At 43.9% G+C, this 23,204-nt stretch overlaps 1 protein-coding gene across 1 annotated transcript in view; it reads right to left on the minus strand.

The window, feature by feature from the left end:
- LOC123764210 (cell adhesion molecule Dscam2) overlaps window positions 1-23,204 on the minus strand; it is a 343,666-nt gene that overhangs the window by 223,250 nt on the left and 97,212 nt on the right. Inside the window, exons 2-6 of the mRNA XM_069316113.1 lie at window positions 17,698-17,844; window positions 14,710-14,827; window positions 11,995-12,202; window positions 4,344-4,518; window positions 214-330 (exon numbers count right to left, since the gene is read on the minus strand). Coding sequence (XP_069172214.1) covers window positions 214-330; window positions 4,344-4,518; window positions 11,995-12,202; window positions 14,710-14,801 — 592 coding nt within the window. The 5' untranslated portion in view covers window positions 14,802-14,827; window positions 17,698-17,844. The remainder of the gene's footprint in view (window positions 1-213; window positions 331-4,343; window positions 4,519-11,994; window positions 12,203-14,709; window positions 14,828-17,697; window positions 17,845-23,204) is intronic.

Genomic DNA, 23,204 nt, shown 5'->3' on the forward strand with positions numbered 1-23,204 from the left:
TGTTCAACCACTTGTGGACGGTCGGGGATTGAACGCCGACCTGCATGAAGCGAGACAGTCGCTCTACCGTCCAGTCTTAACACACACACACACACACACACACACACACACACACACACACACACACACACACACACACACACACACACACACACACACACAAACGTCTTGAGAAACTGGAAACGGGAGAAAGAAAACGGGATATGTACTTACCTCCCAGCCTGAGTTCGGCGGCGTCTTGGACAGTGTCGTGATCTCCCTTCACGAAGCATTGGTACATGCCAGCGTCTGCCCGCCCCACGCCCCGCACCTCCAGCACTGATCCGCCCTCTGTGTGTGGGCGTGGTGAGGGGGGGAGAGATGGGCGGTGGAGGCGGGAACGCGGTGAAGTATGGCCACGAAGGAGCCAGAGTGTGGAGGGCGATGGTGATGGCCATTGTGGGCGTTGAATCCCGTTGTGGGCGTTGAGTCCCGTTGTGGGCGTTGAGTCCCGTTGTGGGCGTTGAATCCCGTTGTGGGCGTGGAGATGGGTGCCCCACAGGCGTGGTGAACCGGGTCAGATTGTCCAGAGTTGCAGGGAAAGTGAAAAAAAGAGGAGAAAAACCATATTATTCCTGGGCCACACATGGTGGTGCCGCAAGCACAGCACATCATTCCTGAGCCCCACGTGGAGGTGATGCGAGAAAGAACATATTATTCCCGGGTCCCAAATGGAGATGACACAATAATTTGTAATTCAAAAATCCCTTCCCCCTCTCTCATCCCTTTCCCCCAAAAAGCCTATCTTGAGGTTATCTTGAGATGATTTCGGGGCTTTAGTGTCCCCGCGGCCCGGTCCTCGACCAGGCCTCCACCCACAGGAAGCAGCCCGTGACAGCTGACTAACACCCAGGTACCTATTTTACTGCTAGGTAACAGGGGCTTAGGGTGAAAGAAACTCTGCCCATTGTTTCTCGCCGGCGCCTGGGATCGAACCCAGGACCACACGATCACAAGTCCAGTGTGCTGTCCGCTCGGCCGACCGGCTCCCGTCGCCTACCGGACGACGCTAAAACTATTTTGTAAATATTAGCCCAGCTGGCAGAGGGAAAACAAGTGACAATAGAAATGTGACTGATGTTAACATCGTTTTTGGAAATTTCATTATATTCATTTCCACGGGCAATGATTGGTAGCACAATAGAAATATGCTGATTGGTTTAGCACCTCCCAAAAGGCTTTTCAAAATCTGACGTCCAATGTTTGTAAACAAGCAAATACTGTTTTGACAATTCTGGCATCAGCTTCAAACTGTATTACGCCGGAGAACATTTTTGATTTTGGAGAGATTTGATGTTGGATTTGCAGTTACCAATCGCTCAAAGGGATTTATTTTTGTTCTGCTTGATGCAGTAACACGAGACTACCTTTTTTTTATTATTTCTTGTTGCTTTTGGAGGATTTTCTAAAGGATTTGCAGCTTTGGTTTGATGCTGGGGTTAAGACCTGTTAACTTCTGGTGGATCATTATGGCCTCTCATAATTGCTGTCTGACCGACCAGTAAGAATATACTGAGTAAACTCTCAGTGTAAATACACTGAAATGCGGTATATATACACATTGTATATACACTGAGAGGCAGTATATACACACCTGCGTATGCACCCTTTGTAGTCACTGACGAACTCGATAAAATATATCTCTCTCTCCCATAAAAAAATGTTCTCCATGGAGTTCCACGCATCAGGCCGTTAAATATGTTTACAATCCCAATGCTGCAAATCTTCCAACTCCAGACTTGCTACAGAAGGGGAAAAACAAAAAACTTCCAATAAAAAAAAAATTGAGTTGCAGAGAGCGTATAAAACTTTTCAACTTCGTGTACTGAGCGCCTCCGTCGCCTCCATCAGTACCGTCGGAAAAAAAACATGAAAAAAACGAGAAAAAAACACTGAGGAAGAAATATAAGCGCACTCGGCGTTCAAACAAAGGGGCTGGCTTTGCTGTGAACCCAACAAAGACCACAATAGTTACCTCGGTCTGTTGTTATCGGGTTATGTGAGGAGTTTTTCACTGCTTAATATTTTAGCGCCTACATTGAAACTTGAATGACCAATGATCAATTTTTTTTTGCATCGCGGCTGTTATTCACGCGCGGAGGGGGGAGGGGGGGGGAGAGTAATGGTTGAGGGGTGTGGTTGACGTAATTGGGGAAGGGAGGGGTGGTAATAGAGGGGTGGTAATAGAGGGGAAATGTAATGAGGGGGTGTAGAAATAGATAAGGTAAGGAGAGGGGGGGGGGAGTTAATGGGACAGAGAAAAGGGGGGGTAGTAATAGAGGGGGGATATTATTATTGGGGGAGGTGTAGTAATAGGGGGAGTGGAGAGGGGGGTAAGGGCATTAATAGACCAGTGGGTAGGGGGTGAAGGGGTAATAATAGGGGAGGGATAAGGGGAAATAATATATGTTTAGTATATTGTGACGATAATCTCCTTCAAGAGATTGAGCCTGCTCTTCCCTCCAAAAATACGTCGATACATCTATATAAAACAAGTATAGAAGAAAAATCCAACAACGACAACACCAGCAAGGTTTGCCAGAGCGCAAAACGTATGCAGCCAGGAACACCTGCTCCACCTCAAACCGCCAAACTACCTGTCTTGTCGCCGGCTCATCGCTGATTGGCTACGGGTCTAGCTGCAACTGCACTCCACCCACCATACTACTTGATGTCTGGGGCCGCCACGACCTCAGTCTTCAGAATATCCCGTGCTTTCGACAAGTTAACACGTCTCGTTGGTAGACTAAAGCCCCAGGCTTACGTGTACTAAGAGAAGTGATAGCTTGAAGCCAATATTCCGGCACCTATTTACTTGTTTCACACTTGTTATTTGTTCATTTGTCTTAACGTAACTTTTCATTTTGTCATTTGATTATTCTTATTACTTTGATTGATTTTATTATACGAATTTGTATGTCCATTTTATTCATGCTTTGCTTTCTTTAACGTAATTAAAATTTCATTGTTAAAATTTACTTGTGTTTTGTGTGTCTTCTCCTTACCTTACCACAGACGAAGTTCCAGATTTTCTATTTTTTTTCTATATGTGACGAGGCCATACCCCTAGCTTTTGAACAGCCGAACACCAACGCGTTACCGTCACAATATGCATATCAACATAAAATGTGACACTGTACTTTGGTTAGTGTAGGGGTGTGACACTGTACGTTAGTCAGTGTAGGGGTGTGACCCTGTACTTTGGTCAGTGTGGGGTGTGACCCTGTACTTTGGTCAGTGTGGGGTGTGACAGTGTAGTGTCATGTGGAGTCAGCATAGTATGTGCACCAGTATAAAGGCTCTTCACAGTATATTCTCGTCTAAAACTGTCTGTTGAGTTACATGGAAAACTACAGTCAGTCAGAAATGCACGTATACACAGTCAGAAATGCACGTATACACAGTCAGAAATGCACGTATACACAGCCAGGAATGTACGTACACAGTCAGGAATACACGTACACAGTCAGGAATACACGTACACAGACAGGAATACACGTACACAGTCAGGAATACACGTACACAGTCAGGAATACACGTACACAGTCAGGAATGCACGTATACACAGTCAGAAATGCACGTATACACAGTCAGAAATGCACGTATACACAGTCAGAAATGCACGTATACACAGTCAGGAATGTACGTACACAGTCAGGAATACACGTACACAGTCAGGAATACACGTACACAGACAGGAATACACGTACACAGTCAGGAATACACGTACACAGTCAGGAATGCACGTATACACAGTCAGGAATGTACGTACACAGTCAGGAATACACGTACACAGTCAGGAATGTATGTACACAGTCAGAAATACACGTACACAGTCAGGAATGCACGTACACAGTCAGGAATGCACATATACACAGTCAGGAATACACGTACACAGTCAGGAATGCACGTACACAGTCAGGAATACACGTACAGACAGGAATACACGTACACAGCCAGGAATACACGTACACAGTCAGGAATACACGTACACAGTCAGGAATGCACGTATACACAGTCAGGAATGTACGTACACAGTCAGGAATACACGTACACAGTCAGGAATGCACGTATACACAGTCAGGAATGTACGTACACAGTCAGGAATACACGTACACAGTCAGGAATACTAGTACACAGTCAGGAATACAGGTACACAGTCAGGAGTACACGTACACAGTCAGAAAAGCACGTACACAGTCACAAATACACGTACACAGTCAGGAATACACGTACACAGTCAGGAATACACGTACACAGTCAGAAATTCACGTACATAGTAAAAAAGGCGACTATGGCCTCACCTGTAATTGCTATCCTTCCTGCCGGGGTAAGGACGTGACCATCCTTGTACCAGGTGATAGCGTGGGGGTGCGAACCGGGTACCTGGCATCTGAGCACGCCCACGCCGCCCGCGTCCACCACCACCACCCTGGGCGTCAAGTGGGCGGTGACCGGTGCCGCCCTTTCCACACGGACCTGTGATTTGCAACGAGTAGAGGTGATTAGGGAGAGAGAGAGAGAGAGAGAGAGAGAGAGAGAGAGAGAGCATGAGATAAAAGTAATGACGTCTTGACATATCATAAAAACAATGAAACATATGCAGACGAGGAGTCACAATAACGTGGCTGAAATATGTTGACCAAACCACACACTAGAAAGTGAAGGGACGACGACGTTCCGGTCCACCCTGGACCATTCTCAAGTCGATTGTCACAATCGACTTGAGAATGGTCCAGGCCGAACCGAAACGTCGCCGTCCCTTTACTTTCTAGTGTGTGGTTTGGTCAACAATGAAACATATCTTTATCTAAGCAATAAAGTTTGTTATTGTAGTAGATTTATTAGATTTATTCAGTAGATTAATTGAACAGTAGATTTATTCAGAAGATCAGTTGATATTAGTATACTCCCAGTAGCATGGAGGGTGGCTAACGTGGTCCCATTATTCAAGAAACAAGAAAGATCCCTCACTGGGAAATATCGTCTGAATAACCTGATGTTAATAGTAACTCTCTCTCTCTCTCTCTCTCTCTCTCTCTCTCTCTCTCTCTCTCTCTCTCTCTCTCTCTCTCTCTCTCTCTCGGAAATATAATATCTGATACAAAGTGGTCAATAACCCGAGAGAATAATGACCTACACGCTCCCCCTCACAGGTTCCATGCAATATTTTCATGAAAATGTGAATTATTTCTTGCCTTTCTTCTCGCTTAAGGTGAAGCGCTGAGTTAGTCAGCGGAGCCAACATAAATATCTTTCACGGTATCTTTCACGGTATCTTTCACGGTATCTTGCCCTCGCTTTATACACAATGTATTTGCTGAGAAGATGTGACGCTTAGTGCTGTCCTGCAATGGTGTGTGTGTGTGTGTGTGTGTGTGTGTGTGTGTGTGTGTGTGTGTGTGTGTGTGTGTGTGTGTGTGCTCTAACCAATTATTCATGTCGCCCATTCTGCTTATTCCCAGATCTTACACTGAAGAAGTTCTTTTGTGATCTGTGTCATTTAAGTTTTCAATATCCATTTATGTCTCCTCGTTCTGCTGTTCCTCTCTTTGAACGCTGCTTCTTTGTTTGCTTTTAAGATATACTTCTTAGTATATGTGTTCGTACACGAGCATATTTACGACTTTGCATACACATGTGAGAATATTTATGCCAGTATATTGGCTATATACGAGGTTGTACATGCTAATTTAAGTTGCATGTTTTGAAACAAATGACAAACACCTGTTAAAAGGTTTCACACACACACACACACATGTTTAACAAACCACACAACATAACACGCCATACAAAAAAAAAAACTAGAATAATAAAATAAAAACCCTTTTGTTGTGCCTTAAGTCACTGTCGATTCTTGCAAGACGAGAGGCATTCTCTCTCCTCCTGAATTCAATATTGTCGACACATTTGGAAGACCAGACATGACATGTGATCGACTGGGAAGGGAGGTGTTATTTTGGTTTGCTTCTAAGTTTCTTTTTCTACCTCAGACGGGATTGTGTATTTACACAATTTACACACAGTGAGAATATATATATATTCACACTGTGCTCCAGGGACACAGAGGATAGAGAGTGTGATTGGTAGAGAGGAGATGAAGGGAATGAGGGGGAAGGAGTGATGGAATGAAAGAACTAAGGAGAGAGAAGAAGAGAGGATAGAGGGATGGGGGGGGGGGATCGGATTGAGATGACGGTAGGTAGTGGAGGAGAAGGAGAAGAAGGAGAGAAAAGAGATGGTGTAGAAGAGAGGGTAAACTTCAGAAAGGGGTGGGGGTCAGGGTTGGGGGGGGAATGTCTCAGGGCGGTCTTGCACACACACACACACACACACACACACACACACACACACACACACACACACACACACACACACACACACACACACACACACACACACACACACAACCCGAGTAAATGCAAAGTAATGAAACTAGGCAGTGGAAACAGGAGGCCAGGCACAGGATACAGAATAGGAGATGAAGTACTTAATGAAACAGACAGAGAGAAAGATCTAGGAGTTGATATCACACCAAACCTGTCTCCTGAAGCCCACATAAAGAGAATAACGTCTGCGGCATATGCGAGGCTGGCTAACATCAGAACGGCGTTCAGGAACCTGTGTAAGGAATCATTCAGAATCTTGTACACCACATATGTAAGACCAATCCTGGAGTATGCGGCCCCAGCATGGAGCCCGTACCTTGTCAAGCACAAGACGAAGCTGGAAAAAGTCCAAAGGTATGCTACTAGACTAGTCCCAGAACTAAGAGGCATGAGTTATGAGGAAAGGCTGCGGGAAATGCACCTCACGACACTGGAAGACAGAAGAGTAAGGGGAGACATGATCACAACCTACAAAATCCTCAGGGGAATCGACCGGGTAAACAAGGACGAACTTTTCAACACTGGTGGGACGCGAACAAGGGGACACAGGTGGAAGCTGAGTACCCAAATGAGCCACAGAGACGTTAGAAAGAACTTTTTCAGTGTCAGAGTAGTTAGCAAATGGAATGCATTAGGAAGTGATGTGGTGGAGGCTGACTCCATTCACAGTTTCAAATGTAGATATGATAGAGCCCAATAGGCTCAGGAATCTGTACACCAGTTGATTGACGGTTGAGAGGCGGGACCAAAGAGCCAGAGCTCAACCCCCGCAAGCACAATTAGGTGAGTACAATTAGGTGAGTACACACACACACACACACACACACACACACACACACATACACACAAATAATGATAGAGCCCAATAGGCTCAGGAACCTGTACACCTGTTGATTGACAGTTGAGCGGTGGGACCAAAGAGCCAAAGCTCAACCCCCGCAAGCACAAATAGGTGAGTACACACACACACACACACACACTGAGCAAAACTGGGCAAGTCACGTCTCCTCGGTGCCTTAGACAAATGGAAGACAACGCCATGCAATATTGCTCTCAGCGACACATACACACACACACACACACACACACACACACACACACACACGCACACACACACACACACACACACACACACACACACACACACACACACATATGGATGCGCGTTAGTTTTGTGATCTAATACGACAAGTTGATTTTTCTTCATTTTCAGCCAATTTCCAGATGTTTTTGCATGTGTTTCAGTTTGGGATATAAAAAGTTATATATATATATATATATATATATATATATATATATATATATATATATATATATATATATATATATATATATATATATATATATATGTATATATGTATATATATATATATATATATATATATATATATATATATATATATATATATTACTGAACATGACAGAAGGGGTTGATATCAATGACTGTAGCAGGAATCATTTTTATTTGTCTTATGTTGCTCTTCACTTGATAAAGAATTGGAAAATTATTTATCCAAAGACTTTTTACTATCTTATTACGGCGTGATGCTAAGAGAGGCGTCTAGCTGACCCTTATCAACATTATCAAAGGCAGAGATCAAGTGGAAACAAGGCTTTGATCAGCCGGATATATAGCCGGGGATGAAGTGAAGGTGAAGCCCTTTATTTACGACGTGAAACACTTTATTTATCAATAATATTGATAAGAAAGGTGAAAGACCTTATTTTTTCAATAGGCTGGTGTAGGTTACCAATCCCTTCTATTCCCATGATGTTCTAGGAAAACTGCCGTTATACTCAATGGTACGCGCTTGTCCCTATGTCAGTCTTTCTTCAACGTCTTTTGCAACACAAGAAGTTAGTCTTCCCTCAACGGCTCTTACAACACAACAAGTCAGTCTCCCCTCAACGGCTCTTGCAACACATCAAGTCAGTCTTTCCTCAACGTCTTTTGCAACACAAGAAGTTAGTCTTCCCTCAACGGCTCTTGCAACACATCAAGTCAGTCTCCCCTCAACGGCTCTTACAACACAACAAGTCAGTCTCCCCTCAACGGCTCTTGCAACACATCAAGTCAGTCTCCCCTCAACGGCTCTTGCAACACATCAAGTCAGTCTCCCCTCAACGGCTCTTGCAACACAACAAGTCAGTCTCCCCTCAACGGCTCTTACAACACAACAAGTCAGTCTCCCCTCAACGGCTCTTGCAACACAACAAGTCAGTCTCCCCTCAACGGCTCTTACAACACAACAAGTCAGTCTCCCCTCAACGGCTCTTACAACACAACAAGTCAGTCTCCCCTCAACGGCTCTTGCAACACATCAAGTCAGTCTCCCCTCAACGGCTCTTGCAACACAACAAGTCAGTCTCCCCTCAACGGCTCTTACAACACAACAAGTCAGTCTCCCCTCAACGGCTCTTGCAACACAACAAATCAGTCTTCTTCAACAGCACCTTCTTCAGTCAGCAACAAGTCAGTCTTATTCAACATCTTCACCCCCCAAACTAACCATATTCCCGGCTCACGCTTGCCCCAGACTTCCCATATTCTCTCCCACATCTACAACAGCAATTTATGCAGGCGATGAGTCACAATAACGTGACTGAAGTATGTTGATCAGACCACACACTAGAAGTTGAAGGGACGACGACGTTTCGGTCCGTCCTGGACCATTCTCAAGTCGATTGAGAATGGTCCAGGACGGACCGAAACGTCGTCGTCCCTTCAACTTCTAGTGTGTGGTCTGGTCAACAGCAATTTATTTTTCTGACGAAAAGCAAGCACTGAGCATCTACTTCCAGTCGAGGCGCGAGGATAACATTTAATATCTCATCAAAACTTAACGCTGACCGACTGTTGTGTAGATTACTGGGACCATTTTTGTGGTCTGTTGACCTATATCTCAAGTCCCTGTGCAAGGGGAGATGTCCCCCTCGTCGTCTTCAGTTTAAAAGTTAAGTGTAGCGATTAAGACAAGTCGAGAATGATTAGATAACTTTCACTTAATTCACCGTAACATTTAGAGGACTTTTGTGATAAAGATGTTTATGTAGGCGCGTAAGTTTGTATTCCATTGTTATTTTTTATTGCATACGAGAAAATGTCGCAATATTTAGAGATTTCGGATGATTAAGGATGACAACTTTTGAGAAATAAAAAACTTTCTCTAAGAGCAAGCCAGTTGACCGCTTGCTTAATTACAGAACGTTCCACTAGTCCAGCTAATTGAATTGGCGGTGAGTTGGGAACATACACTGCTCGCTTACCCAACACAAACACTGCTCGCAGCTGCGTGACGCGACTATTTGTACACACAAACACTTGCGAGAGCTCACAGCCTCTTGTTACTGAGGCCTTCTTAGTGACGACGGTATCTCAGCCTGATATCTTGTTCAACAGCAACATACTCGTGGGAAATGTTGATTTGAGTTGCATAAGCTGTCCAAGAAAGGGAAGAGGAGGGGCCCAAGAGATGGTCTCGACGGCCTGCTGACACTTACAGGTTAGCGCCAGAAGGTAAGCTCACTCCAGGATGCTCACTCCGGGTAGAAGAAAGGCTCCTCATCACTTGAGATTGCTAATTATCTGAGCGAAAAGAGGCCGGGAGTTTGTGACGTGTTTCTGGGAGGGAGGGAGGGAGAGAGAGAGAGAGAGAGAGAGAGAGAGAGAGAGAGAGAGAGAGAGAGAGAGAGAGAGAGAGAGAGAGAGAGAGAGAGAGAGAGAGGGAGAGAGAGAGATCACCAGAGATGCTCATCAAGAACCTTTAATCTAGAAGAAAGTATTAATGTGGTGAGCGAGGCGAAGAGAAGCCTAAGTTAAGCAATAAGGGTGAGACCTGCAGCAATGCAGAAGGGATAGATGTCATTATAATACCAGGCATACGAGGGGAAAGTTGCCAGAGAAAGCACTTGGAATGCCAGAGAAAGTAGGTGTAGCGCTTGAGAAAGTTTGAAAGGAGGAAGCAAATGTATATTGCAGATGAAAATATACCGCATGCATTGCCAAGGAGAAGACTCCTGTAATGCAATGCTTGAGAAAGTACAATTATCAATTGTATTACCTGAAATAAGCCTGAATTGGGGTCTGGGAGTTCTAATTCCCCAAGCCTGCCTCGGGGTCAGACTCGACTTGTAATAACTTGATGCAACAGGCTGTTGCTTGGAGCATCCCGCAAGGCTCCCTACACACATATCCACAACAACCTGCTTGGTCCGATACGTGTTGCATGAACGAGTCTAATCTTTCTTGACCACGTCAACTTTCACTCCAGTTATATTTCATAGGTTTGTTGTTATGATATTGAAGAGCTGTTGACTTCTAATGTCCATTCAGTGTCTGCTCAGATTGTGCCTCTACTCTTCACTGGCTCTATTCTGCATTTCCTACCATATCTTTCGTTCCAATCTGTTGTTATCTTACGGTGCTATCTAGTCTGCTAGTATCTTCGATGTATCTTTCATGTGATGTGGGCTGGACGGTAGAGCGACGGTCTCGCTTCATGCAGGTCGGCGTTCAATCCCCGACCGTCCAAGTGGTTGGTCACCATTCCTTCCTCCCGTCCCATCCCACATCCTTATCCTGACCCTTTCCATGTGCTATATAGTCGTAATGGCTAGGCGCTTTCCCTTGATAATTCCTTCCCTTCCCTCTCTCATCGGCTTTCTAGAGAGTACAGTTTGAGAGCTAGAGAGAGAGAGTTTGAGAGTTTGAGAGTCGATCTACTTTTCAAAAGAAAGTAGTTTTAGAAACCAGGAGACTGTAAGCTCAAGGGGCCAGAATAAAGTACGTTTAAACTCAAGGGAAAATAGATGGAAAAATAGGAACAAAAACAATAGAAAGCAATTATAAAACGCAAGAGAAAGTAGGCGTAAAGTAATAAGAGACGACATGGGCCACAGACGATGGAAAAGGACTTGAGGGGATAGGATGGGAGAGGAGAGAGGAACAGGGGAGAGACCCAAGAGAGAGAGAGAGAGAGAGGAGGAATTAAATTATCCGTTTGCTGACCGGGATGAAGTCTCGTCTTATTTGTCTCTTGCTCTTCTTAATAGTGAGTCAAGGCGTCGAGGCAAGTTGGCTCTGTTGTCGCTGAGACAAGAGAAGAGGTGTAATTAAGAGCAGTGCTGGAGACAATACGAACCAGGGGGGGGGCAGGGGGGTGCGGGGAACCTGATTCGTTAGGAAAGGAATGGGGAAAGTAAGGAAAGTGTGGGAAGGAAATGGGAATCGCATAAAGAAAGGGGGGAGAGAATTTTGAGTGTGGTTCCGCACCAGGATTAAGGCTCTGGAAGGGATGGATGTGTGTGGAATGGGCTTAAGGTGTGGATAAGAGGGTGTGGGGTGAGAGGGAGAGTTGACGTGGATGGGTGTAGGATCAGAAGCGGGGATGAGGAAAGTTGAGAAAGTTGCGGGTGGACAGTAGCGTGTTGAAAGGTGGGAAAGTACCTAAGGAAGCCACTGCCGAGGTTCCGGAGAGAGAGAGAGAAAGAGATATGCCTCGTTACAAACTATTAGGCCGCCAACGCCCTCACCCCGCCAACGCCCTCACCCCACCAACGCCCTTACCTCCATGGTGGCGCGCCCGGCCTCATTGGACGCCTCACACACCAAAGTGGTCGCATCTTCAGGCGTGCCGTGGGCGGTGGGGTCGAGCAAGAGGACCCCCCCGTTGCCCCAGATCCTGGCGCCGCCGCCCGCCTCGCCGCCCCTGCCCACGCCCGTCGTCGACAGCGTGTTGATGGGGACCTTCTCTCCGCCTCTCTCCTGCCACCACCTGAAACAAGAACCAAATGATGACCGGCCGATTAAGAGGCGCTGGGTCGAGCCTCGCGGACTTATTTCTCAGTACTGAGTTTTGAACATGAATTTATATGCTGGGAAAAATTATTATTAATATGGGTTTGGAACAGGGAGAAACATCATGTATGGAAGGACCATGTCACGCTGGTTTACCTGAGGGGTACCTGAGGTTTACCTGAGAGCCGCTAACACTAGTGGCCTCGACGAGGACAGGAAGCTGGCGGTTTGTCGAAGGTCCCCCCTATTTGCCTTAATGATCTTTCGAGCTTTACTTTAAAAGTTAACAAAGTTCACTTGTGATTCTCACTTGTGATACAGTGAGGACCAGAGAACCGTTATGATGTTAGAGAGAAAGTAATTTCAGACAAATTATATGCAAATAATACATAAAGAAGAAATAGGACATTCCGAAATACACAAACGCATACATACACACAGGTGAGATACGAAGAGAGACTGAAGGAACTAAACCTGACGAAGTTAAAAAGGAGGAGGGAGAGAAGGGGGGAAATGATACAGACGTATAAAATACTTAGAGGGATTGACAGGGGGGGGGGGAACAGAGGAATTGTTTGCAATGAATGTCAACAGAACAAGACGGGCACGGATGGAAGCTTGAGACTCAGATGTGTCATAGAGATGTTAGAAAGTTTTCCTTTTGCGTAAGAATGAATGATATACAGGAGAAGATGCCCATGGGGTGCGCCTTGAAGTGGGGACATGTGAAGAGAAGTCGGTGAGCGGAAATGCTGAAGTTGAAGAGAAAAGGGCTTGACCCAGCTGGGTGTCTTTAGTCGATGCTGAAAGCCACCCAACATCTGGCTAGGCCGGGAGACATGTCAGAAAGGCGGCAGTGGCAGTGCTTCTTCGTTCAAGATAGAGACAATCTATCTTCAGGTGGTGTCTTCTTTCTTCTTCTTCTTCTTCTTCTTCTTCTTGCTTCTGTGTGGTGCTTCTTTCTTCTTTCTTCTATTTCTTTATGCTTCGTGTAGTCATTTGATGATGATGGTATTCGGCGTAGTCTTCGGGGAAGAGTTCGGGTGCCAGGGTAGGTTCATAACATTCCTCGTAGATTATGTCGCTGTCAAGTCTGCACTAACAATTAAATTCTGGGTGATTCTGCCTGTGTTCTTGTACCTTCGTGTTATATATATGGCTGGAGGGAAGTGAGTATATGGAATGACATAAAGGTCATTCCATTTTTGTTTTATTCACACACATTCATTCCTAAAGGTCACACACACACACACGCACACACACACACACACACACACACACACACACACACACACACACACACGCACACACAGGTTTGTCGAAACCTAAGTAAGGAGGCATTTAGGGCGCTTTACACTGCCTACGTAAGGCCAGTCTTAGAGTATGCCGCCTCATCATGGAGTCCCCATCTGAAGAAGCATATAATGAAACTGGAAAAGGTTCAGAGGTTTGCAACGAGACTCGTCCCAGAGCTACGAGGGATGGGGTATGAAGAGCGCCTGAGGGAACTGTGCCTTACGACACTAGAAAGAAGAAGGGAGAGGGGGGACATGATAGGAACGTATAAGATACTCAGAGGAATTGACAGAGTGGACATAGACGAAATGTTCACACGGAATAGTAACAGAACGAGAGGACATGGATGGAAGCTTGAAACTCAGATGAGTCACAGAGATGTAAGGAAGTTTTCTTTTAGCGTGAGAGTAGTGGGGAAATGGAATGCACTTCAGGAACAGGTTGTGGAAGCAAATACTATTCATAATTTTAAAACCAGGTATGATAGGGAAATGGGACAGGAGTCATTGCTGTAAACAACCGATGCTCGAAAGGCGGGATCCAAGAGTCAATGCTCGATCCTGCAAGCACATATAGGTGAGTACATATAGGTGAGTACACACACACACACACACACAGAGGGAGAGGAATCACTAACACACCAAAACAGTTACATGGAAACGTCTTAAAAAGTCTAGTTGCCGACCAAGAAGTCCTTCTTATCAGTCTCCAGGACCATGAATACCTTCAACGCCCATAACATTATTGCAACCCTTCCCTTCCTCCCTCCCTCCCTCCCTCAGAACCCCCCTAACTCCCTCATTAACATCTCACAGCCCCTTCTCCACTCCCTCTTGTCTCCCACCCCCCCCCCCCTCCCTCCCTCACTCCTCACACAGCCAAAGAAACCTGAACTGGACAAAGACATTCCAGACACAGCCTATGTCTTGTTCGTCTGTCATGTGGTGTATTGGTGTTTAAGCTGTCTTCCGTCTGTCATTTTCCCCCTCATCGCTTAGATATATGTGACCTGATATTCTATATCTTGGGAGGTTTTTCACTGGATCTTTTATTCTTTGTGCATCGCTAGGATTGAATTCTTTATCTTAATTGAGGGTCGGTGTGGTTTTGTTCCTGTGGGAGGGTGTGTTATATGATTGGGTGGTGGTAGTGGTAGTGGTGGTGGTGGTAGTGGTGGGCGTGGCTCACCTGTACTGTGGAGGCGGGTGGGCGTGAGCCACACAGGGCAGCACCAGGGGCTTGGTGTCCGAGAGCTTCACCGTAGCAGACTTGGTGACCATCCGTGGTGCCTGTCGCTCTCGCGGGTCTGTTCACAGCAGGAGAGAGAGAGAGAGATTCAGACAATTAAATTCTCTTGTTTATTTTATAAATTCATACAGGAACCCCTGGCACTTAACGTAATTATTGTGTTAAATCACTGATAAATTGTAGTTTCTGACTCTAAATCTACATTATACAATATATAATTATAAATATTACATTTTAGGCTATTGTTATGACTTTGTCTTTCGTAAATAATTTACTGTAAATTTGTGTACATTAACCCAATTGTAAATGTACAAACATTTATGAGTAGAGCATTTGAATTAGAATTTGAATAAAAACGCTACTTAGTGATTTGGTAAGAAACAAATCGCTAACTAGATCGTTTCAGCGAATTATGACTGTTTCAGGGTTGTTGAATCTCATGGGCAGTTTAACTGGACGCAAGTCATTTCGTACACAAAATAGTTCGCCAAAGGATTTTAGAACCTATCTAACCTAACTCAATCCAACCTAACCTAGACCAACCGAGCCTAACACAGAATTCTGAGAACTAATACATTCTAACTTAACGATATACATCTGTGATAGAGGGGAGAGAATTATCAGGGGGATGCACCAAGCCATTACGACTATATAGCACTTGGAACGGGTCAGGATAAGGATTTGGAATGAGACGGGGGGAAAGGAATCGTGCCCTGGACGGTCGGGGATTGAACGCCGACCTGCATAAACATGTGACAGAGAAGGAGCTTCATATAACCATCTTACCTTGAGGTTACCTTGAGGTGCTTCCGGGGCTTAGCGTCCCCGCGGCCCGGTCGTCGACCAGGCCTCCTGGTTGCCGGACTTGTGTACAACTTGACTACACCTTCATCTAACTTTGTCTGCGGGTTTACGCTGAGTCGGGCTCCACAAGGCTGACAATTCCTTCTTCAGGAGCCTGGCATCTTATCTCCCATGCCCAACCACTTAGGCAGGACGGTAGAGCGACGGTCTCGCTTCACGCAGGTTGGCGTTCAATCCCCGACCGTTCAAGGGGTTGGGCACCATTCCCCTCCCTTCCCCTCCATCCCAAATCCTTATCCTGACCCCTTCCAAGTGCTATATAGTCGTAATGGCTTGGCGCCTTCCCCCTGATAGTTCCCTTCCCAGGCTACTGAGAGATTGATGAGGGAAGTGTGTACCTGTGTACCTCTAGACTGGTAACTGGTGCTGGCAAACTATTAACAGTGTGTAGGTCTAAACTGTCTTCCCCCCATCCCAAATCCTTATCCTCACATCCTTCCAAGATGTCATATAGTAGTAATGGCTTAGCGCTTTCCCCCTGATAGTTCCTTTCCCAGGCTATTGGGGGACTGGTAACTGGTGCTGGCAAACTATTAACTGTGTGTAGGTCTAAACTGCTAATTGACAATAACAAACTGCTGATAGCCTGCTTTGCTTATTCGTGTGATGTGTAAATGAGATCCCAACTCATGGGATCTATCATGTCTATCATCCCTTAGCAGACTAATACTGTTAATTAGCAGTTGGTAGTTGTATGATAAAATGATAAATATTTGCTTGCTTGCTGCTATTAGTTAAAAAAACTGCTTTGTTATGCTGGTAATCTATACAATGCCAACTACTATTTTCTGTTGAGAGTTACTAATATATTTATATTAACTAAGAAATGAAGGATTGTTCTTCAGCTATTATTTCTTGAGAAATCCCTAATTTATCTACTAATTCAAAAATTTTAAATTTTGAATTTATAAGAATAGATATTCTGTAAAAAATGGGCCAGTTATCTAATGCTCTGTTTTTATATTTGTCAAAAAATTCTCATCAAATTGATTGTGAGATGGCTTCTTCAATAACGAATTTTAAAATGATTTTCAACAGAAACATTATTGAATCTGCTTTAATACATATCACAAAACAATACAATAAGAACATTAGAGGTTTGTATAATTTGGAACCATCTCTAATTGATCAATTACAAAACGATTTGAATAAGTTCATTAATACCAAGTTATCTCAATAATATCTCATTATATTATTATTAGTATTGTTACTTTCTGGAAGTCACACGTATTGGTCAATGGGCCTTCTATAGCTTCCTGTGGTGTTGTGAACAAAGACATTGTTTTTCATCTTTTTCACCTTTTTACCTTCGGTGCTTTTCACCTTTCCTGCCTATATCCACCACTGACTTGTGATAATCATCCTTCTGAAGATTTATTAACACAAAAATACTTAAGGAATTATTCATCATGTGTTAATTTCTTCGTGATTTACACGCATATATATATATATATGTGTGTAAATCATGTATATATATATATATATATATATATATATATATATATATATATATATATATATATATATATATATATATATATATATATATATATATATATATATAAACCGCAAGGAAAAAGAACGAGGGTGATCCATGTGGTTTAAAGGATCCACCTCGAAAGTCTCCAGGAAAAGAATTGAATTACTCCTTTTTTTTGCCTCTTATCGAAGACCCCAAGTTTTTGAGAAGTCTTCCTGGAGGGGGAATACAACTTTACTCCAGCTGTGGTGCCACAGGAACCAGGGATCACCATCCTCCTTCCCGTCTGGGAGGTGAGGAAAGCCTGAGGCTCTTCAGAGAGGAAGGAGAGGATATTCAAGGATATTTGGATGTAATGAGGAATAGGTGTTATATGAGGAGAGGGGATAGGGATGACTGGCTGCGGAATAGTGGTGAATTTAGACATAGTGTACGTGAGGGGAGTTGAGAAAGGGAATTTTTTAACACTTTGTAAGTCTCAAATCTCAAAAGTCAGTAGCATCAGGGGTTTAGGAGTGGCCGCCGGGAGTCTCCCTCCGTCACCACACACCTTCAGTCCTCGACCAGAGTCACACAGCACTAACCGTGAACGATGATCCTGGCGGTGTTGGAGGCGGCGGTGGTGGAAGTGAGGGTGTGCAGGACCCGACAACGGTAGGTGGCGTAGGAGTCAGCTGCCTTAACCTCGTGGACCAGGAGCCGACCGTCGAGCAGCGCATGGTACTTCCCATCTTGGAACAGAAAGAGAGAGAGCTGAAAATCATTTGATGTAGCGATTGTGTGCGTTTTCTTTCTGTGTCACGGAGGTTGTGGTGGGGTTATAGCTATATAACCTCTCTATAACCCCCCTTCATATGCTGAAGGGGGTTATAGAGAGCGAATCACAAACTCTGAATTTGAGGTTATGGAAAACTGTGGGCCAGCTTATTGGGTGTTGTGATAAGTCTGTTTAGCGCTGTTGATTTGGTATGGAAGTATTATGGTGCTGTTATGGTAGGGGTTTAATTGTATATTCATGGTGGGATTGTGAGTTACCATGTTTGGGTTATATTGAAGTTGCTGGATACCATAATGGGGCTAAGACAGATTACACTGATGCCATGGTGGAGATTTATTAGGATATCATAAGGGTAGGGATTTATTAGGATATCATAAGAGATTTATTAGGATATCATGTCTGTAGTTGCTACTATAGGTATGAAGTGATTGGCATTCACGCTGAATAAGAATGGATTTTTTATTGAAGAATTCAAATATTTTTTTTTGTGTGTGTGGATTTTAAACGTTTATTGCTTTTCAAACGTGTTTTATGCGATAAAATAATTTATTAAATTTTTCAACCTTTTTTTGCTGCTGCTGTTGTTGTTTCCAGAATGTAACTGAAACTTGAATTTTCTTTTAAATTTTCGAACAAAACTAATCAATGCTTTAGTAATAGCTTTTGCTAGAGTATAAACATTGTGTAAAATAGTAGAAGCATAAAGTGTAGAACTTCATTGTTTACAGTTTGGTGTTGAATTCGTGGCCCGAGAGGTAATAATGTGTGTAAATAAAGTGTGGCGGGTTGTCAGTGTGTAAATGAAGAGGTTTCGTTGCTTGAGGAGAAAGTTCTCGGAGGTTAATTTTGTGTATGTGTGTGTGTGTGTGTGTGTGTGTGTGTGTGTGTGTGTGTGTGTGTGTGTGTGTGTGTGTGTGTGTGTGTGTGTGTGTGTATGTGTGTGGGTGTGTTTGTGTGCGTGTGTGTGTGTGTGTGTGTGTGTGTGTGTGTGTGTGTGTGTGTGTGTGTGTGTGTGTGTGTGTGTGTGTGTGTGTGTGTGTGTGTGTGTTGGCGGGAACGACATTGATTTGATTTTGGAGTCAAAATTTATAAAACCGTTCATAAACACGTTTTATAAACAAGTTTTTTTTTTTTATAAAATACGATTACAAACACACTTATAAAAACGTTCTCACTGCTTACGTTTGTATCAGGCACGTTCAAGATCACTGAAAATAAATTATACATCCCCAAAAAATTGAGCAGCTTAAAAAAGTCATTATCCAAAGGATTTGAGCGACGTAAAAAGGTTATTATCCACCCATATCCAGATTCATGGAAAGAGATTATAGGACTCAGCACATGGAAAGGGATTATAGGATTTATGTACTATGTAATTTTTGTCTTGTTTACAGGCAGACAATGCCCTCCGTCCTTGGCTCACATTAAAGGGCAGAAACTATTGTACCCGTGTCCTTTCGCCTAATATCTCTGTTCACCCAGCAGTAACATAGGTACCGGGGAGTCTGGCAACTGTTGTGGGGTTGTATCCTGGGAAGGGTTATCTTGAGATATCTATCTTGAGATGATTTTGGGGCTTTTAGTGTCCCCGCGGCCCGGTCCTCGACCAGGCCTCCTGGTTAGTGGTTCGACCTTGTAAAGACCTTAATGTAGAGGCTAGTTGTCCCCGGTCAACTGTAATTGTGAAGGAGAGTGGATGGTGATCCACCAGCTCTTGACCCACCGTGACTCGGCCTAACACGGCAGCTACGTGGGTAGTGCAGACGATGAGTCACAATAACGTGGCTAAAGTATGTTGACCAGACCACACACTAGAAGGTGAAGGGATGACGACGTTTCGGTCCGTCCTGGACCATGCTCAAGTCGATTGAGAATGGTCCAGGACGGACCGAAACGTCGTCGTCCCTTCACCTTCTAGTGTGTGTGGTCTAGTCAGCATACTTCAGCCACGTTATTGTGACTTATCACTCAGCTCCTCGCCCTGCTCAATCCACCTCTCCAAAGCAGGCCAGCCTCGTAATATCTTGATTTGTTATTACGTAAAAAATCCAACCTTCTAACAACCAGAAACTTACGAACCAACCCAAGCAACCCGTCACTCTGAGGTATGTACAATGAAGAAGGATCCCGTGGTTGCGTTGGTTGCCATAGCGCACAAAATACGACCTATTAGTTGAGAGGACCGACTGACCAGTGGAACTACAACTTTCTTGCTACCGTTCACTACATCGAATTCATCCCATAAATAAATCCGGATTGGTATTAAGTTTTCGTAACTAACCCGAATTCCCAGAAGCATTTTAATTTCTCTATTATATTTATACCTGTATTAAGATAATATATGTCTAGGCATAAATATATATTTAGCCCTAAAATCTGAAATATTTTTGAGTAATGGAAATATTTCATTAATTAGTTGATGAGTAAGTGCTCTCTTTCCTACTAAAATAATTTTTTAAAATGTTAATTTTTTAACATTAGTTAAAATAGTAAAGTAAAACATTAGTAAAAATAGTTAATTTTTTTAAGGAAATGTTAATTTTCCTCATCCTTTTCGTAAAAGAAAAAAAACAAATCCGTAGTTTCGTATCAATCTTCGCGAACGACACGAAAAATACGCGTACAAATTGCCTCGTCTCGACACACACAACCACCTTAAGACATCAACAAGACACAGCAATGTGCAACAGCAAATAACATGACGAACAGCAAGAACCAACAACAACCAGGAGGCCTGGTCGACGACCGGGCCGCGGGGACGCTAAGCCCCGGAAGCACCTCAAGGTAAGGTAACCAGCGCCAATTACTTCGGAACGAGAACACGCTAACATCTTGAAAGGTGTATACAGAATACATGCCAGGTGTATACATGATACATGCCAGGTGTATACATGATACATGCCACATATATACAGGATACATGCCAGGAGCAACCAAGTTAATGATCTTAGAACATCACAATACATCCAACCCGACAACAGCCAAGAAAATAATAGGGGGTGGAAAATAGGGACATTCAAATAGGAGATGTCAGTCATTCTACCCATTACAACACTGGTTCAATTTTGTATAGAATATTCCTCGGTTCCTGTATCCATTCTCAAGACATTACATGACTTGATAATGGGCCAGAAGGGACCGAAACGTCTATGGCTTTCTTTTCAGACGTTTCTGTGTCTGACGTTCAGCCTCGTTATTGTGATTTTCTCATAATAATACTATATACTACCCACTGTTGCTATACCAGCCACTGTTGCTATACCAGCCACTGTTGCTATACCACCCACTGTTGCTATACCAGCCACTGTTGCTATACCAGCCACTGTTGCTATACCAGCCACTGTTGCTATACCACCCACTGTTGCTATACCAGCCACTGCTGCTATACCAGCCACTGCTGCTATACCAGCCACTGCTGCTATACCAGCCACTGCTGCTATACCAGCCACTGCTGCTATACCAGCCACTGCTGCTATACCACCCCACTGCTGCTATACCAGCAGGCTTCTCGCATATCACAGCGTCGATAAGAACAAGGCAAAATGTTGCCCGCGGGACCATAGTGAGATAAATGTGAGGGTGATAATGAGGGCGAGACCGCGACAGACGTGATAATGAGGGTGATAAGAGGAGGAAAGTGATGGGGCGCCGCTGGGATGAGGAGATAGATAGTGAGGGGGAGGCTGTAAAGAGGGAGAAGAGAAAGTGATGGGAGGGAGAGGGGAGGGAGGGAAGGGGAAGAGGTGGAGTGAGGGGGGGAAGAAGAAAGAAGAGAAAGCAAGGGGAACGAAGAGGGGAAGAGACAATGTGCATCTCACACGTCAATTATATAGTGATAATTAGACAAATTGGAATAATATTAGGCAAATGGGGGTAGCGTGGGGTGGGGGGCGGGGAAGACCTTCGACAAGCCGCCGGCTTCCTGTCCCCGTCGAGGCCACTATAGTGTTAGTGGCTCTCAGGTAAAACTCAGGTAAATTGCCTAATGAGATACATATATATGATAAGAGCAACTCTGAAATTATTATTTCTGGAAATAACATAATTATTTTTTATTATTATTTTGACTCCGTCCTCAATTCCCAGCTCCCATCCTATCTTCATGGACCAGTTCTTAGTCTGTCTCATATCCCTTCCATAGACTATTGTTGGACATTCCTGGTATTAAACCTCTCAGACTGATCGAACGTTCCATCATTGAACCTGTCACACTCACCGGACCATCTAAAATCCAACCTGTCACGCTGATTGGACGTTTCACCAACGAATGTGTTTGCACAACAAACAAATCCCCCCCTCCCCCCCCCCTCCCTCCCCCTTCACCAGAGTGCCAAACAAACTTCTGCCTGAATATATCCGGCACAGTGCCGGCCGCGTCGCCATTTTACGCCCTTGTTGCTGTATTCATTAAAAAAAAAAGTTTTACTGCCAAGCTAAAAAAAAGAACAAAGATAAAGAACTGAACATAAAATAACATTTACAAAATAAAATTGCTGGCTGCCCCAGACATAAATTTTAAATGGCAGAGAAAAGGTAAAAAAAAAATTACATACCCGTATGGCTTTTGTTTTAGGAATAATCTGATATTGAAAGGTGTTAAATCTCGGATCTTTTTATGTTGTTGTTGTATTAAATCTACAGCTGTATCTCTCAGGCGTCTTTACGAGAGAGGGGGAGGGGGGGGGGAGATGTATTTTGATGCTGTAAAGTCGTGTTTCCAAGGCTGGACTTGTAGAGTTCTGAGCCTTATAGTTTAGGCTTATTTGACATCGTTTAAAGTCTGAATTATGCTTAGAAATTTGTCATCAACTGAGTTTTATCTAAATAATAATAAGGAAAATAAAAAATAAAAGAAGAGTTATAATAATAAACAACTTTGTCAAATATATTAATAATTAAGACAATACTATAATAATATTAAAAGTTATAATAGCAACAGTAAAATCAATCATATCTTGAGGTTATCTTGAGATTATTTCGGGGCATTTTAGTGTCCCCGCGGCCCGGTCCTCGACCAGGCCTCCACCCCCAGGAAGCAGCCCGTGACAGCTGACTAACACCCAGGTACCTATTTTACTGCTAGGTAACAGGGGCATAGGGTGAAAGAAACTCTGCCCATTGTTTCTCGCCGGCGCCTGGGATCGAACCCAGGACCACAGGATCACAAAGCCAACGTGCTGTCCGCTCGGCCGACCGGCTCCCTAATCATAGGAATAGTTGAGATATATCAATCCACAAACATAACTGCCACTAACACAAGGTCACTAACTACGGTGAACCGTGACCTCTGACACAGTAATATCCGCTATTGCA

Source organism: Procambarus clarkii, chromosome 82 (assembly GCF_040958095.1).
Source record: "Procambarus clarkii isolate CNS0578487 chromosome 82, FALCON_Pclarkii_2.0, whole genome shotgun sequence".
Classification (NCBI taxonomy): domain Eukaryota; kingdom Metazoa; phylum Arthropoda; class Malacostraca; order Decapoda; family Cambaridae; genus Procambarus; species Procambarus clarkii.